General features: G+C 45.9%; 1 protein-coding gene and 1 non-coding gene across 7 annotated transcripts in view; both read right to left on the bottom strand.

The window, feature by feature from the left end:
• The window catches only part of POLR3E (RNA polymerase III subunit E), a 29522-nt gene extending 20238 nt beyond the window's left edge, over nucleotides 1–9284 (bottom strand). The window contains exons 1-4 of one of the 6 annotated variants that reach the window (XM_063098842.1): nucleotides 9160–9284; nucleotides 4609–4682; nucleotides 2443–2493; nucleotides 103–264 (exon numbers count right to left, since the gene is read on the bottom strand). In XM_063098842.1, coding sequence (XP_062954912.1) covers nucleotides 103–264; nucleotides 2443–2493; nucleotides 4609–4644 — 249 coding nt within the window. In that variant the 5' untranslated portion in view covers nucleotides 4645–4682; nucleotides 9160–9284. Of the gene's footprint in view, nucleotides 1–102; nucleotides 265–1278; nucleotides 1309–2442; nucleotides 2497–4608; nucleotides 4683–9159 lie in introns of those variants that run through there. The other 5 variants (XM_063098843.1, XM_063098844.1, XM_063098846.1 and 2 more) reach the window with 5 other exon arrangements.
• A 171-nt stretch (nucleotides 9285–9455) lies between these two features.
• TRNAL-AAG (transfer RNA leucine (anticodon AAG)) lies at nucleotides 9456–9537 on the bottom strand. The gene has a single exon. It is a non-coding gene; the product is annotated as a tRNA-Leu (tRNA).
• Nucleotides 9538–18288: the final 8751 nt, after the last annotated feature.

An 18288-nucleotide genomic window follows, 5' to 3' on the forward strand; every position in this document is an offset into this window, starting at 1 on the left:
CATGAGGAACCCAAACAGTCGCCCTGCAGGCTCTAGTAACCCACAGAGCATGGCCGTGGGAGTAAAGAGAAGGGTCCAAGGTCCAACTACCAGTTTACAGACCGTCCAGGGAGAGAAGGACAAGCGATGTGAGACCACGAGGAAGGAAAGAGGAGAAACACGACTGCCAAGTGCTGCTCGCTGTTGAAGCTGGATGGTGGACACAGGGGAACTCATGGTCCCATTCTCCTTCTGCAAATGTGTGAACTTTCCCGCAATAAAACGCTGGAGAGAGAAGGGAGCGGGACTGCCACTGACCCGACTACACGCCCTCTTGTGCAAGACGATCTGTATGTACATGGCCCACACATCAACGGAATGCTGTGAAGCCGCTGCTCTGCTCTGCACACACAGGACCACCTGCCACATCCGGCCTCACACAGCACTTGCCTTTCTTTCTCCCCACAGCACACTGAGCCACAGCCGAACCCATCCTCAAAAGCTCCACAGTGAGCCTGGTGGAGGCGTGGCACTGTGGAAAGTCAGCTCTAACTTTGAGGGGCCGTTTCAGATCAGCTCCATTCTAGTCCAAGAAAGTGGTCATTTCCTCAAAGCCCACTTAAACAGCAACACAGTGACTCCTCCCTGTTTCCTGGGCTGTGGCTTGGGACAGCTGTGGTGAGAGAAACAGCTACAGCACAGCTGGTCTGGATTGAGTCCTCCAAAAGGGCCAGGTCTGACACAGACCCACCCACCACAGTTCAGGAAGCCTCTGCTCTGCCAAGACCCAGGGCAGCACGGTGGGCAAGGACATGGGTTCTGCAATCAAGCCTGGGCTCAGCCCTGACTCTGCCACTTGCTTACTGTGGCCTTGCCTCATCCATCTGTGAACGTGGATGAAGCACATGGAGGTGTCACCGGCACAGAGCCTGGCAGGCACTCCGTGGGTACACATTGGGGTCACTGTCACCACCACCATCACTTTGCAGTCAGTCAAGGAAGCAGCCTCAGAAGGCCCAAAGGACAGCCCCCAGCCCCAGGGCCTGTAAAGGCAGACCCAAGGGAAGGACGTCAGGCCTCTCCCCAGCACAGGCCTGGAGCACCACACTGTCATCCTGTCCCAGGCCCCCCTGAGCAAGTCAGTAGCCTCCCTGTGCCTCATTTTCTCAGGTGCAACATGGGGACAAAAATCCTTCAAATAACAACTTTATTGTTGGGAATGTAAAATAGTGCAAAACAGTCCCAGAGTTCCTCAAAAAGTTACCATAGGACCCAGCAATTCCACTCCTAGGTACATACCTGAGAGTGAAAACGTGTCCACATGAAAACCTGTACATGGACGTTCCCAGCAGCATTATTCAAGAGAGCCAAAAAGTGGAAACAACCAAAATGTCCATCAACTGATGAATGGATAAACAAACCACAGTACAGCCATGCAATGGAATATTAGTCATCCATAAAAAAACACTGACATACACTACGACATGGGTGAACTCTGAAAACATACTAACGTGAAAGAAGCCACTCACAAAAGGCCACACATTGCATGATTCCTGTATATAAAATGTCAAGAACAGGCAAATACATAGAGAAAGTAAGTTAATGGTTGCCTAGGGCTGGAGGCAGGAATGGGGGCTGCAGGGAGGAGGGGGTGCCTGGGGACTGACTGCTAATAGGTACAGGGTTTCTTTTGGGGAGACGAAAATGCACTAAAATAGATTCTGGTGCTGGCTGCACGACCCCACGAATACACTAAAATCCACTGCACTGTGCACTTGAATGGGGGAATTTTATGGTGTTTGATGTGTATCTCAATAAAGCTGTTACAAAAATGTAACAATCCCCCCACAACGTTATTGTAAGATTAAATGAGTTGGCTGGCATATGTAAAGTGCTTTAAATAGTACCGGCAAACAGTTGGTGCTCAATGCATGTTAGCCACTACGATAAGGAGGGGAAGGAGCAAGGATAACAACTTGGGGGCACTCATGGGTCTGTCCCCAAGCTGCTCCAGAAAGCCCCTCCCTGGGCCCCCGTAACAGAAGCAGCGGTCATCATTGTCAGAGCAGACCAGAGGCCAGGCAGCGTCCTCAGCACGGTAATGTGAACTTGTCAGTGGCATTATTACCATCATCACCACTTTGCAAATGAGGAACCTGAGGCACAGAGAGATTAAAGAACTTGCCCAAGGGCTGGAAGCCACATCCTGACGGAGCTGAAACTCAACCCAGACCATCTGACCCCAGAGCCCAAGCTGTAGCCACTACGCGGTCCTGCCTCTCAGCATTGCCTTGGTTTTCCCACCTTAGAAATGAGAGACTAATATTAACCAACCCATAAAAATGAAGAGACCTTATCACACACTTGGTGCCCAGAATTCTAAGCAAGGTTGAGGTTTCCCCATCGCTCCCTGCTGGATCTACTACGTCTCCACCACCTTCACCTTCACATCCCCATAATTACCTGGAACAGATAGAGCTTCTCCACCAGACTTTTGGCCAAGTACACATCGATCTGGAAACAAAGGAAGAAGCCTTAACCAGCAGGCAGAACACAGTACCCAGCCTGCCCCAAGCATGTGCACGCTCCTTGAAATTCAGTTAAGTGGTAGCCGCTCTGCAAGGCAGTTTGATGGAGGAGAAAAGAGCTTGGCTCATGCTAAAAACAAAGCCACACTTCCCGACTGAACACAGCTGGCCGTCCACACCCGCAGGTTCTGCACCTGCCAGATGAAAATATTTTTAAAAAAAGACACGGCTGGCCTATTAGCTCAGTTGTTTAGAGCGCAGCCTTGTTAATACCAAGATTTACAAGCTCGTATCCCTGTACTGGCTAGCTGCAAAAACCGAAAAAAAATAAAAAACCCTCACAACAACAACCAATAATACTACAATAAAACATACAAATAAAATAATGCCACTAAAAATACAGCATAACAACTATTTAAATGGCATTTACATTGTATTAGGTATTATGAGTGATCTAGAGATGATTTAAAGTGTACAGGAAATTGGGCTGGCTGGTTAGTTCAGTTGGTTAGAGCATGGTGCTGATAACACCAAGGTTCAGGGCTCAACCTCTGTTACTAGCCAGCTGCCAAAAAAATAAAATATAAAAAGTAAATGGAAGGATTATGGGAGGATGTGTGTAAGTTATATACAGATACTGCACCCTTCTACATAAGGGACTTGAGCATCTGTGGATTTTGGTATCCATGGGGGTCCCAGAACCAATACCCCAGGGATACTGAGGGATGAAAGTAAATCCAGGGCTCCCTCCCTACAACTCCCAGGGGGACCAGGACAAGAGTTCGCCTGGTCCCTATCCAGGTTCACTATAACCAAGTAAGAACACATCTTCCCCAGCTGCCCTGATCAAGATGCATCCTGGAGCCAGATTAAACACTTTTCTAAGAGATGAGCAACGGAGTGCCTGCCTGCCGCCTGTGCTTCCTCTTGGTGCCTCCCGCCTCACCTGGCCTGGATTGGCCTGTCACTCTGTCTTACATGGTCTTATTGTGGTCTGCAAAGCCCTTCCTGACAGGCCTGGCCCCACTTTCTTTCTTCCCAGCGCTAACCACCCACGCCCCATGCCCCGTGCAGTTTACCTTCCTGCTTCCTAGCTCTTCACACAATCCATGTTCTCTCCCACCCTTGGGCCTTTGCATGTGCTCTTCCCCTCCTAAAATGCCCTTCACACATGCCTCCCCAGAGCCTCGACTGCTCACTAATGCTTAAAAACTCAGCTGAGTCACCGCTTGAGCAGGAAGCATTCCAGGGTCCATCGGCTGCAGAAGGTGCCCACCCTGCCCTTGGAGCCAAGTGGCTCTGTCTATCCTATCACCAATCACCCCTACTGAAACTCCTGCTACTGCAGTGTAGCCGCAGCTTAAAGCATTTAAATAATTCAAACTCAAAAACTTAGTCAGCAACATCCCCCAAACAAGGAAGAACCACCTCTCTTCAGCTCCAGGGACCTTCTCCTCGCCCCTGACCTTCAAACCAGAGGTTGGGCTCCAGATACAGGGAAGCCACAGGCAGATACAGTTACTTTTTGCCTTTTGACCTCCGAATGTCTAAGTCCTAGACTGAAAGGATTCTGAAGGGTAAGTCTGACCTTAAACAGCTTTCTCTTTTTATGTGCATTCCGGAGCCCAACTCCCACCATCTGCATTCTGAGACTCCCTCCTTGTCAGTCTCGCCCATAGCCCGCAAGCTTCCCAGGGCAGGGACACTGCTGCATCACAGCCCCCGGCTCACAGTGGGTCCAGTGAACAGCTGCTGGTGGCTGAACCTGGGTAAGCCCGGGTAGAAGGGGCTGTGGAACCCATTCGTTCAACAAATAGTCACTGAGCGTCATTCATCTGCCAGGCAGCGCACTTGGCTCTGCAGACACAGTGGTGAAAAGAACAAGAAGCAAACGAACTTCTATCCAGGGGCCGACAAGTGCTCTATTGAAGCACTAGGAACGGCCAAGGTAGAGCAAGAGAGAGATGTAGGAGGCTGTGCACGAGGAGGGCCCCCGTGTGACTTACGGTGGTCACAGAAGGCCTCTCTGACAAGGTGATGCTGGACTAGAGACCTGGTTGGGGGGGGGGGGGTCAGCCATGCAGCAGAGAGCAGCAGTTACCTCCTGTACAACCGGGTCATCCTCTTCATTGGCCATACTAGGGGACAGCCAGCCACGCAGTCCTCAGACTTGACCTGCAAAGGACAGCAAGAGATCTGAACTGTTAGTCTGTCATCCAACCAACATTGCTGGGATGCCTGTTCTGCAACAAAACCTGCAGACAGGAGGAGCCGCAATAAACACACTGACCTTCTTCCTATATCTATTGTGAAGTCAACAGTCAACAGCCACCCATATACCCCACAGCCAAAAAAAAAAAAAAAACACCCAAGCAGTGGGTGCAAGCAGGTAGACCCAGGTCCACACGTGTTTGCTGTACCTGTGGGAAAAATAAACGACTGCTTTTAAGGATTTCTTGACCACTCACAAAGAAGAATCCATCGCCAGGCAGGAGGATCAAGGCTGGCAGGTTCACAGCCATGATTAAAACATTCGGGAACTGAGGGCCACAGCAAGCTTTAAAGAAGAGACAGAAGTCAAGCAAGAGGAAAGACAGTCCAAAGGCTTTCCAGGAGACTCTGTCTCTGATATTTGATTTTCAAGCTGACTTTAACTTTAATCCTGAGTGAAAGGACTCTTCTCTTGTGTTTTTGGTCTAAAAATGACCCTCTTCATACACTTTTCTCTCATGTATTTGACACAATAATCCTGTGAGGTGGCTTGATTGTCCTCATTTTATAACAAAGAGGCTGGAACTCAGAGGCACTTGACATGTCTTTACCAAAGTCACACAGCAAGCAAGACAACTTTAGGTGACAGCTACAGGTGGGAGAGTTCCGAGGAGGGAAGGCCTTCCTGCTGGTGGAGGGGGCAGGTGGAGCCTTGAAGGAAAGAAGGACTTGGACAAGTAATGATAGCAGAGGGGGGCAGGAATTCCAGGCGACAGGAAGGACTTCAACAAGTACCTGGCAGAGGTGAGCAATTCAGCTGGGCTGACCTTTCCTAGATCCAAAGGGAAGGGGTGGTCACCTGGGCACCCACAGACCTCAGCGGTTCCCAAACCTCTGCTTTTGGGTAACAGCATCACAATTTTGTCTTATCTACTTAACATGTGAACTATTCAATATTTAAAAGGGCATAATACCTTCACAGGATGGAATTCAATGTCATCTAAGCCCCCTTCCCAGCCACCACCTGAAATCATCTCACTTACTACAGCTACACATTCTAAACTTGAGATTCCTGAGGCCAAAACCTTGGCATCATCCATCCTTCCTATCATCCCACTCCAGCAAATCCTTTCAGTTCAAAGTAAGGCAGGAACCTGGCTGCCCCCACGGCCACCTCCCCAGTGCAGCCAGCTCCATCTTCTGCCTGGATTACTGTGGTCACCTCCTGACTGGTGTCCCTGCTTCCACCCTGCCCCCTCCACAGGGTTTTTTTTCAGCCCCACAGCCAGTGACCCTTTTGGAAACCAAGTCAGATCATGTCACTCAGCATGAAAACCTTCCAAGGGTCCCATCTCACTCAGCATAAAAGCCAGAGTCTTTATCATCCCATGCGAGGCCCTAAAACACCCACCTTGCCTCTTGACCTCATCTCCATCCGTGCCCCCTGCCAGCCTCCTACCCTCCTCTCCCCTCCCAAACCTACTCTGGGCCTTTCTAATTACACTACCCCCGATAATCCCAGGGATCCCTCCTTCACCTCTTGAAGTTTTTGATCAAACATCACCTAAAATCTTTCCTGTCCACAAATTCAAAATTACAGGCTGCACCCCCCCTTCTCTGCTCTGCTTTCCTCCACAGTATGTATCACCATGTGACAGTTTATAGCTCTGTATCTGTCCCCACCCCCACTGCCACTAAGCTGTTAGCTCCGTGAAGGCCAAGACTTGGGTCTATTTTGCCCCTTGCTGTACCCCCCAGTGCCTGACAACAGCAGGCACTCAATATATATCTGCTGTCTGAATAAATGAACCACAAGAATGCTATTTAGTAGTGAGCTACATAAGGATTCTGAGCAGAGGAAGATCCAGAGGGGGTAGAAAGAGAGACTACAGAGAAACAGGCTATCACAACAGTTCAGGAGATAGAAGACTGGATGAAAATCAGAAGCCCAAAATTAACAGTTTTAGGTGCCTGCTACTGTGCAAAGAGGGCAGTGTTGGGGGCAGAGCTCAGGACCCCATCCCATCTGCACTGGCTGTCAAGTGCCACAGACATATATGTCAAGCTCCTTCCTTGCAGCTGGCTCTGTGGACAACTGAGATTGGGGACTTCCAGATGAGCAAGGGAAAAGATCATATGCACTAAGAGGGTGTGGCCTGGGAGGTGCCCAAGCAGCAATCACTCTTTCTCAGCTAATATTGTGCCCTGCTGGCTTCTGCCCGGTCCCTGAGATCAGGGAAGAAGAGGGTCCCTGGAAGCTGGAGAGCTGGAGCTCCTCCCTCTGGATAGCACATCTGATTGGACTAATGCGAAGGTTATCACCTCCCTTCATCCTCCCAGCCAACATGATCCAACTCAGTGGCTTTCAAAGTTATCAGCCTAAGACTCACGGTAAGGAATTCATTTCATATAAATGATTCAGGAAAATAAATAAGCAAATAAATAAATAAATAAATAAATGGCCCAGAACGTACACACAATTACGTAACTGAAACAAAGGCTCACATAACCGTAATTGTCCTTACTATATGTGATACAATGATGTTTTCTACCCTTGTTCATTCAAAATGTAAATGTAGAGCACAGCCTTACGATACCAAGGTCATGGGTTCCGGTCCTATACTGGTCAGCCACCAAAAAAAAAAAAAAATTCCAAACTCCTTTCCACTGCTCCCTAAGGCCCTACACATCATCTTGTTCCCGCCACCATCCAACAGGTCTGGTGGCCACTTGCTGGGCTTCCTACCTCAGACCCTTAGTACATCATGTTTCTCCCAGGGCCTTTCAAGGCTGGCTCCTTCAGTTATCACCAACACCACCACCCGCTCCAGGAGGAGACAGGTTCCCTGACCACCTTATCTTAAAGAGCCTCCCCACCCCCTTTCCCACATCTCCCTGTTTTATTTCCTTAGTGGTTCTTATCACAATCTGGAACTACCTGGTCCATTTGCGTAGGTGTCATCTGTCTCCCGCACTAGAACGTAAACTAGAAGGCCTCTCTGTACTTCAGTTTCCTCGAACATAAAATGGAGATAATAAAGGAATCATTACTTTTTAAAAAAATTCACTGCTGTGGGCCGGCCCATGGCTCACCCAGGAGAGTGTGGTGCTGATAACACCAAGGCCACGGGTTCAGATCCCATATAGGGATGGTCGGTTAGCTCACTGGGTGAGCCTGGTGCTGACAACACCAAGCCAAGGGTTAAGATCCCCTTACTGGTCATCTTTAAAAAAATAAAATAAAATAAAATTCACTGCTGTTCTCCCAATGCCTACAACAGTGCCTGGCACATTCAATGTAACACAAAGAATAATTTACATTTAATCTTCTCATTAGCCCTATAAATAAGATTTATCATCTCCAATTTAGAAATCAGGAAACTGAGGTCCCGAGAGAGTAAATGAAGGTCACAGTACTAGACAACATCAGGTTCAGGACAGAAGCCCGGGTCTAGCTGATGTCAAAAGATCCTGATTCCTATTCTTATCCGCTGCTGCTGAACATCCCTAAGATAAAAAGTATGGTGGTGTAGTGGGTAAAAGCCCGGACGCTGGAGCACACCACCGTCGGATCGAATCCCACCCCTACCACGTCCCACCTGTGGCGCAGCCCGAGTAGTCTACCCTTCCCTGCCTTTCCTATTGTCACAACGCGACGGGAATCCCCGGTAAGGACCGACCCAACGGGGCTGCGGCGAGGCGTAGCAACCGTAACCCGCGAGAGGACTTGTTACTTCTCGCAACATGTTTTCTTCCAGTGCGAGAGCCTCCGCCACGAATCCGGCGCTGCCAGCGGCGTGCCACCCGTCCGCCCTATGTAGCCCCCTGCCCAACCCTATAAAGCAGGATTCCCACCGTCCCCATTACACGGATGGGACACTGCGGCTACTGTCACGATCGCTTCTTCCCGCCCCCAAGCCCAGTCACTCTAAGGCTGCCCCGAGAGAGCGACCTTGTTTACATGCTGACACCTCCTCTGTCCGAACGCCGGAGCGGAGAGCCGCGGGCGGGCCGGCTCGGCCGCGAGGAGGCGGGCGGGCTCAGGCGCCCTCCCCGGTCCAGCACGGCGGGCCGCAGCCCCGAGCCGCACCGTCCAGCCCACCACGGCCGCCGCCCCGAGCCCCCGCGCCAGCCGGACGCCGGCGGCTCCGGACAGGCGCTCCTATAGGAGGAGGCTGGCAGGGCGGGCCGGGGCGCCGGACCCTGAGTCACCGCCGGCAGCCGCCGCCGCAGCGACTCCAAGGCCGGGACGGGCAGTCGGAGTCCGCGGGCGGCGCGGGTCTGCCACCGGGGCGGGATGCCCGTCCTTCCCGCCCGAGTCCCGGGAGGCCCGCCGGCCCTTCGGCGCGGCGCGGGCCTACTCGGAAGCCCAGCCCAGGTCCACCCCGCGCCCGCGGCCCTGCTCCAGCCCGAGGTTCGGCGTTGCCAACCCGGGACTCACCTCTGCGCGTGGGCTGCGTGCGGGCGGCGGCGACGGCCTGGGCACACGCGGGCTGCAGAGGCGGCGGCGGCCCGGCGCTGCGCTCAGGCGGCAGCCATGTTGCCGGAGGAGACGCTCCGGCGACACGTGGGGGGCGGCCGGCCTCGCGCTTCCTCTTACCCACAATGCCCCGCCCGGCGCGCGGCCTGCCCCTTCGCCGAGCCGTCCACGCTGGCCGCGCATCTCTCCCGGCAGCTGGGGGCGCTGGTGCAAGCGCAAAACGGAGTTGGGCGTAGAGGAAAAAAACGAACCTCACTTGGCAGCGGTGGGATTCGAACCCACGCCCCCGAAGAGACTGGAGCCTTAATCCAGCGCCTTAGACCGCTCGGCCACGCTACCTTACGTAGGAGAGGGGCTTCTAGAAACTACTTAATGCCTGCGTGTGCATTTAATTTCCTTGAAAATGTAATATGTTTGCATCAGACTATCTTTGTTTAATGTGTTTTACCTGATCATGATAGAATTATTTAGAACATGCCATGTATTTGAAATAAAGTATTTGCTCCAATATTTAGACCGAGGCTTGTTCCAAGTAGGTTTTAGAGGGAAAAGCAGTTTAAAAATCCGTATTCTGAGTCTGATGGTTAACCCGGAGACCCCTGGTTAACTCAATGTAACCCACACACCCGGGATTAGGTGTCCCTGGGAGAAAAAGATTGATCCTGGTAGGACCCCGCTGTAGGGGCTCTGACGGCCAAACCACGGGAGCTGGCCTGGGCAGTTCTCCCTGAAAAATTATGTATTTAAATTTTTAGTTACACAAATGATATATGAATTATTGCAAAATAATCCAACTTTGCAGATAAAATACAAATGCTCTTTTACCTTTGACTCCCATCCTAAGAGGTAGGTGGTATTGTCAGCTTACTATATATCCTTCTAGATCTTTTGCTGTGAATTTATATGGATATAATGTATATGGATTTATCCTTACGGAGATATATATACATACACATAGAAAATGGTTTTATTTCTACTGTGTATGGGTTTTTACATAAGTATTATCATACTATTAGTATAGATCTGCAATTGGCCGGTTTTTTTTTACCAGACTATATTTTAAAATATCAATCCATATTGATGTATACAGATAATTAAAATACAGAGAAAGTACAGAGAAAAAATAATAATCATATTCCCACCACCTGGAATTAAGTTAATTACTGTTAATACTGAGGCATTTTTGCTGCTAATTCTTTTCCTATGTATATACTTTCTGTTAAAAGTTACACAAGTAAAGATACAAATATATTGTCCTTTTAAAAATCCATTAAGAAATATTTTGGACTATAGCAAATAAAAAGTATTAGACTGTTACAAGTAAAAATAAAGCCCCCTTCCCAAACATCCTTCCCTGCCTGTAACTAATATCATGAATTTGATGTGTATCCTTCTAATAATTTCTTATACTTTTACATATATATATATCCATGAACAATACGTAGTATGGTTTTCTGTATGTTTTTCATTTATATAAATGTTATCACATTGTACAAATATCATTCAAAAACTTGCTTTTGTCCCTCCAACATTATGTTTTTAAGGTCTATTATGATGCATATAGATCTAATTCATTCCATGCTATGAATAACATTTGTTTCTGAATTTTTGTCGCTACACACAATATGGCAGGAAATACCTTGCCCATGGCTCCTTGTGCATATGTGTGGATATTTCTCTAAGGAATACACCAGAAATACAATTGCTGGATCATATGTATATTTTCCATTTCATTAAGTATTGCCAAATTATATGACCTTTGATGACTTTTTTTCCATTTCTTCTCAGGTTTTCTACTTCTTTCTGAGTCAATTTTGGTAAGCTATTGTTTCCTGGGAAACAAAGCACTCCACTTCATTTTTCACACTTACTAGTATAAGAAATCTGAAATCTCCCACACATTTGCTTATCTTCCTTTTCCATTAACACAATGAGCGGAGTCAATGCTCAACCCAATTCACTGGGGGAATTAGGCAGCAACTCCACTACTGCTGGCTGTGCTTTGGACACGTCCCCAGCAAGCCATATAAATCACACTTTTGTAAGTAGAATTCTAGTTTTATGTTGACTTGTTTTAGACTTTTCACAGCCATGATTCAAGTTTCTGGTTAATATCCAGTTGGTACACACCCCTAATACCTGGACATTCTTTATCTTTCCTTCTCTTAAAGCCCTCCCTCTTTAACTATTTTTTCCTCTGTCTACCTTTATTTATTTATTTTGGGTTTTTTTTATTTGTTTTTGTCTTTTGTTTTTGTTCTTTGTTTTTTATTTTTATTTATTTTTATTCTTTTTTTACTCCATCTGTCTTTAACATAAGTTAGGATACGCAAAGATTTCATTGTGCTAAGAGAGTTTATTGCTTTTTATAAATACAGAAGTAGACATCTATTGAGGATACAGGCCAGGCATTGTGGGGCATTCAAAGCTGAATGACGAATAGTCCTTGAGGTCAATCGGAGCATTCATCTAGTCATGGTATTTTAATACCAGGAGGGACTTTATTTTGCTTGTAAGTTGCGTAATGAGTTTTCGAAAAGGAAATGTCCCCACAAGGAAAAATAATTGTTGGAATCTCTGCCCAGTCCCACTTTTCTAGGAATTGTCTCACCAGCTCAGAGAGTGGTTCCCTGGCAGCAGTCTTTGTGCTGTGAGTCCCTACCTCCACAGCCATGGCTAGTGAGTTCTATGGTGGATATAGGATTCAGGTTGCACCAGTCAGATGCTCTCTTGAGGATCTGGACTAATGATGAGTTATGGACTTGTTCATCTGACTGTGTTGTGTTAGAATTAGTCTCTGAGACTGGCTGGAACTAGGGAGAAAGGGGGATTTGGGGTGAGCATATTCTGAGATGGGTTGGTAGAGAAAGCCAGTGCGTAGAAAAAGAAAGAATGATAGAGTGAGAAGAGCAAAGTCATAGAGAAATCCTGATGGTTTTCTGGCTCCCAGGTCAAGACCCTTCTCAAGGCCCAGTGGGATGCCTGTTCTTGGAGACATCCCTTTATCATTGTAATAAATTCCCCTTTTCTGCTAAAGCTAGTGCTGCCTGGTATCTGTCAATTATAACCAATCATCCTCCCCACCCCCTTGCATGGTGAGGGCTCAAATGAAGCCAGAGATATTTCTGCCAGAACATTCTAGAGCAATTCAGGTGTGTCCATTCCAACACAAACTGAGCAGGATGCTTAGTTGACAGGGAGACTGCAAGCATGCAGGCTGATTCTGGGAGGTAGAGCCCAGAGCCCCCTTTGGAGAGTTTTTTACGGTCCTGCAGCCCCATTATACAGTTGTCTTGTGACAATCAGATGTGAAACTAAGGAGCAGGAGAAGCAGAATGTTGCATGAGAACCCCTGGACCCACAGGGTCTAGGCAGCGGTATGCAGGGGGAGGGAGGGAGGGACTGAACCCCTGACTATCCTTTGGTGTGTCTACTTCTCTGCCCCTGGCTAATGGGGGCTGGTGGGGAGGACAAGGGTAAGCACCACAGGTCCAACACTGCCCACTTGCCTCCTGCCCCCAGTGTAGCGGATGTCAAGTGAAGTGTGTCTGTCTCCATAGCATAAGCCCTAGGCTGTGGGTAGTGGGGATGTAGGTGGGGCTCAGTACTGGATCTGCTCCATTCTTTCTCCCTTTGCCCCCCTGAACAGAAAATTATCCCAAACCTGGTCTGAGACCAAATTTTTGTACATGAACCTCTTTCTGGAAAGAAGTTAGCATTCCTGATAAAATGCTTAAGCATTTTTCTTATGAAATTTAATGACATTGAGATTTGTACTGGGCAGCTAGCTTTCTGTTATCCAGTTGACTATCATTTGTGAGTCAAGCACAGTGAGGGGCTGGCAGTTAGCTCAGTTGATAAGAGCCTGGTGCTGATAGTACCAAGGTCCAGGGTTCAATCCCTGTACCAGCCAGCCAGTGGCCAAAAGGAAAACACACACAAAACAAGAGAGCAGCGACCTTTAACAGAATATTCTTTTCTTTTCTATCTTGTCTAACAATGATTATCTAAACATTCTCTTGTCCCATAAAATGTCTCTACTAAGATAGAGATCAGGAGATTGGTTACCCTTGTTCGGGGTGGGGTGGGGATGTACTGCCTATGAGGGGGGCCGACGGAGCTTTCTGCAGGGCTGCAGATGTTTTACATCTTGATCTGAGTTGTTGGTATGCAGATGTATAACATACGTAAAAATTCATCAAGGCATACACTTAAGATTGTGCAGTTTATTCTGTATAGGTGATGCTGTAATAAAAAATAATTTTTTTGAAAATGTCTTTACCACGTCTGAATCTTTGAATTGGCCTTCCTGCGGGTTTACACTTGCAATAAGACTGTAACAAAATTTTGATATAAGCTTGTAACAAAAGGGGCCGGCCCATGGCTCAATTGGGAGAGTGTGGTGCTGACAACACCAAGTCAGGGGTTAAGATCCCCTTACCGGTCATCTTTAAAAAAAAAAAAAAGCTTGTAACAAAATCATCGGAAAAGTTTTCTTAACACTTCCCTCTAATCTGTAGGGACCTTCTCCTCCTCCCCAACGGGAATACTAAAGTCAGCCAGCGTTGATGTCTGTTGCCTGCAACCAAGGAAACCAGCCAATCGCCTGGGCCTTCCAGAATGGAAGACCACTGAGAGGGCACCTTGGCAAGGTGACCAGGGCACTTCTGTCTGGAACAAAGGCTTAATTGGAAAGAGTACTGGGACACAGACGTGCACTGGGACTCTCCCTGGCAAACTGGGACGTGTCGTCCTCTTACCCCTCGGCCACTCAAAGGTCCACCCTGTAGACCCCAGGGCAAGACAGACCTGAGTTGAAAGTCTGGTTGTCTACATACTGGGTGTCAGTCTGCCAGTCCCATCGCTGTCCGCATGTGTGTGCGGCAGGCGAGATTTCCTGTGTCGCTTCTCTGCTGGTGGCATCTTCCGACCACTCCTGTGGGTTTCCACTTTGCAAGCGCACTCCTGGCTTTCCGGGAATAATGGTGCGGTCGGCATCGTTAATGTTGAAACTAGGACAGTCTCTGAGCTTCTTCCAACTTCTAACATTCCTTTTTTTGTGTGTGTTTTTCGTGACCAGCACTCAGCCAGTGAGCGCACTGGCCATTCCTATATGGGACCCGAACCCGCGGCTGGAGAGTCGCCGCGCTCCCAGCGCAGCACTCTACCAAGTGCGCCACGGGCTCGGCCCTAACATTCCTTTTTAATTAATGAAAACATTCCAGGCAACAGCTTTCACTATGGGAACGCTCCCCCCTTTTGGGTGGGGAGGGGAGGTTGGCCATTGTGGGGATCCGAACCCCTGACCTTGTGTTACAGCACAGCGCCCTAAGCAGCTGAGCTAATTGACCAGCCTGGGTCCCCTTTAAGCCTCGGTTTTCTCATCTGTAAAATGCTCACAGTAACACTCAGGTTTGTTGCAGGGTTAGAGATGGCCACATGTGCCTGGACCAATAATATCATAGATTATTGTTTCTAAGACACAGAGGTTTTCACATTTAAACGTCTCTAAAATTGACTTGGATTTTATGATCAATGACATATACTTTCTTTTCAGTGGTTTTTTTTTTTATTAATATATAAAATCATGGTGCATCTTAAAATAGATGGTGTCTTAGCCTCACTAAAATCCAGTAGAAGATGCTCAATACGTTAGTCACTATAATGAATTTTTAATTGAGCAAATTTAGTATTTTTAACTTAGAAAATATTTTAAATTCTTATTTTAATTTGATAATTTTATCAACATTGCACATGTGCGTAATATCAGTTCTACAGTTTTTTATTTTTCTTTATTTTTTTATTTTTATTTTATTTTATTTTGTCGATATACATTGTGCCTGATTATTGCTCCCCATCACCAAAACCTCCCTCCCTCCCTTCTCCCTCCCCCCCTCCCCCAACAATGTCCTTTCTGTTTGCTTGTCATATCAACTTCAAGTAGTTGTGGTTGTTATATCTTCTCCCCCCCCCCCGGTTTGTGTGTGTGTGTGTGTGTGTGTGTGTGAATTTATATATTAATTTTTAGCTCCCACCAATAAGTGAGAACATGTGGTATTTCTCTTTCTGTGCCTGACTCGTTTCACTTAATATAATTCTCTCAAGGTCCATCCATGTTGTAGCAAATGGCAGTATTTCATTCGTTTTTATAGCTGAGTAGTATTCCATTGTGTAGATATACCACATTTTCCGTATCCACTCGTCTGATGATGGACATTTGGGCTGGTTCCAACTCTTGGCTATTGTAAAGAGTGCTGCAATGAACATTGGGGAACAGGTATACCTTCGACTTGATGATTTCCATTCCTCTGGGTATATTCCCAACAGTGGGATAGCTTGGTCGTATGGTAGATCTATCTGCAATTGTTTGAGGAACCTCCATACCATTTTCCATAGAGGCTGCACCATTTTGCAGTCGCACCAACAATGTATGAGAGTTCCTTTTTCTCCGCAACCTCGCCAGCATTTATCGTTCAGAGTCTTTTGGATTTTAGCCATCCTAACTGGGGTGAGATGGTATCTCAGTGTGGTTTTGATTTGCATTTTCCGGATGCTGAGTGATGTTGAGCATTTTTTCATATGTCTGTTGGCCATTTGTATATCTTCCTTAGAGAAATGCCTACTTAGTTCTTTTGCCCATTTTTTAATTGGGTTGCTTGTTTTCTTCTTCTAAAGTTGTTTGAGTTCCTTATATATTCTGGATATTAATCCTTTGTCAGATGTATATTTTGCAAATATTTTCTCCCACTCTGTTGGTTGTCTTTTAACTCTGTTAATTGTTTCTTTTGCTGTGCAGAAGCTCTTTAGTTTGATATAATCCCATTTGTTTATTTTTCCTTTGGTTGCCCATGCTTTTGGGGTCGTATTCATGAAGTCTGTGCCCAGTCCTATTTCCTGAAGTGTTTCTCCTATGTTTTCTTTAAGAAGTTTTATTGTTTCAGGGTGTATATTTAAATCCTTAATCCATTTTGAGTTGATTTTAGTATACGGTGAGAGGTATGGATCTAGTTTCATTCTCCTGCATATGGATATCCAGTTATCCCAGCACCATTTGCTGAAGAGGCAGTCCCTTCCCCAGTGAATAGGCTTGGTGCCTATGTCAAAGATCAGATGGCAGTAAGTGTGTGGGTTGATTTCTGGATTCTCTATTCTATTCCATTGGTCAGTGTGTCTGTTTTTATGCCAGTACCATACTGTTTTGGTTATTATAGCTTTGTAGTATAACTTAAAGTCGGGTAGTGTTATGCCTCCAGCTTTATTTTTTTTGCTCAGCATTGCTTTGGCTATGCGTGGTCTTTTATTGTTCCATATAAATGTCTAGATAGTTTTTTCCATTTCTGAGAAAAATGTCTTTGGAATTTTGATGGGGATTGCATTGAATTTGTATATCACTTTGGGTAGTATGGACATTTTCACTATGTTGATTTGTCCAATCCAAGAGCATGGGATATCTTTCCATCTTCTTGTATCCTCTCTAATTTCTCTCAGCAGTGGTTTGTAGTTCTCATTATAGAGATTTTTCACCTCCTTGGTTAACTCAATTCCTAAGTATTTTATTTTTTTGGTGGCTATTGTAAATGGGCTGGCTTTCTTGATTTCTCTTTCTGCATGTTCACTATTGGAGAAAAGAAATGCTACTGATTTTTGTGTGTTGATTTTGTATCCTGCTACTGTGCTGAAATCATTTATCAATTCCAACAGTTTTTTTGTAGAGGTTTTAGGCTGTTCGATATATAGGATCATGTCAACTGCAAACAGGGACAGTTTAACTTCATCTTTTCCAATCTGGATGCCCTTTATTTCCTTCTCTTCTCTGATTGCTCTGGCTAGTACTTCCAACACTATGTTGAATAGGAGTGGTGAGAGTGGGCATCCTTGTCTAGTTCCTGTTCTTAAAGGAAAAGCTTTCAGCTTTTCCCCATTCAGGATGATATTGGCTGTGGGTTTGGCATATATGGCTTTACTTATGTTGAGATACTTTCCCTCTATACCTAACTTATAGAGGGTCTTTGTCATGAATGAGTGCTGAACTTTATCAAATGCTTTTTCAGCATCTATGGATATGATCATATGGTCCTTGTGTTTGAGTTTATTAATATGGTGTATCACATTTATTGATTTGCGTATGTTGAACCAACCTTGCATCCCTGGGATGAATCCCACTTGATTGTGATGAATAATTTTACGTATATGTTGCTGTATTCTGTTTGCTAGTATTTTAGTGAGGATTTTTGCATCTATATTCATCAAGGATATTGGCCTGTAGTTTTCTTTTTTGGTTATATCTTTACCTGGTTTTGGTATCAGGATGATGTTTGCTTCATAGAATGAGTTTGGGAGATTTGCGTCCGTTTCAATCTTTTGGAATAGTTTGTAAAGAATCGGTGTCAATTCCTCTTTGAATGTTTGGTAAAATTCTGCTGTGAATCCATCTGGTCCTGGGCTTTTCTTTGTTGGGAGCCTTCTGATAACAGCTTCAATCTCCTTTATTGTTATTGGTCTGTTCAAATTTTCTATGTCTTCATGGTTCAGTTTGGGAACTTATGTGTGTCCAGAAATTAATCCATTTCCTCCAGATTTTCAAATTCGTTGGCGTATAGTTGTTTATAGTAGTCTCGAATGATTCCTTGTATTTCAGATGAATCAGTTGTAATATCGCCTTTTTCATTTCTAATTTTTGTTATTTGAGTCTTCTCTCTTCTTTTTTTTGTTAGCCATGCTAATGGTTTGTCAATTTTATTTATCTTTTCAAAAAACCAACTTTTTGATTCATTGATCTTTTGTATTGTTTTTTGGTTTTCAATTTCATTCGGTTCTGCTCTGATCTAAATGATTTCTTTCCATCTGCTAACTTTAGGTTTGGATTGTTCTTGTTTTTCTAGTTCTTTAAGGTGAAGTGTTAGGTTGTTCACTTGCCATCTTTCCATTCTTCTGAAGTGAGCGTTTAATGCAATAAATTTCCCCCTTAATACTGCTTTTGCAGTATCCCACAGGTTTTGGTATGATGTATCACTGTTTTCATTAGTTTCAATAAATTTTTTGATTTCCTGCTTGATTTCTTCTTGGACCCATATGTCATTAAGTAGAATG

The sequence above is a fragment of the Cynocephalus volans genome, chromosome 6, assembly GCF_027409185.1.
Source record: "Cynocephalus volans isolate mCynVol1 chromosome 6, mCynVol1.pri, whole genome shotgun sequence".
NCBI classification, from domain to species: Eukaryota; Metazoa; Chordata; class Mammalia; order Dermoptera; family Cynocephalidae; genus Cynocephalus; species Cynocephalus volans.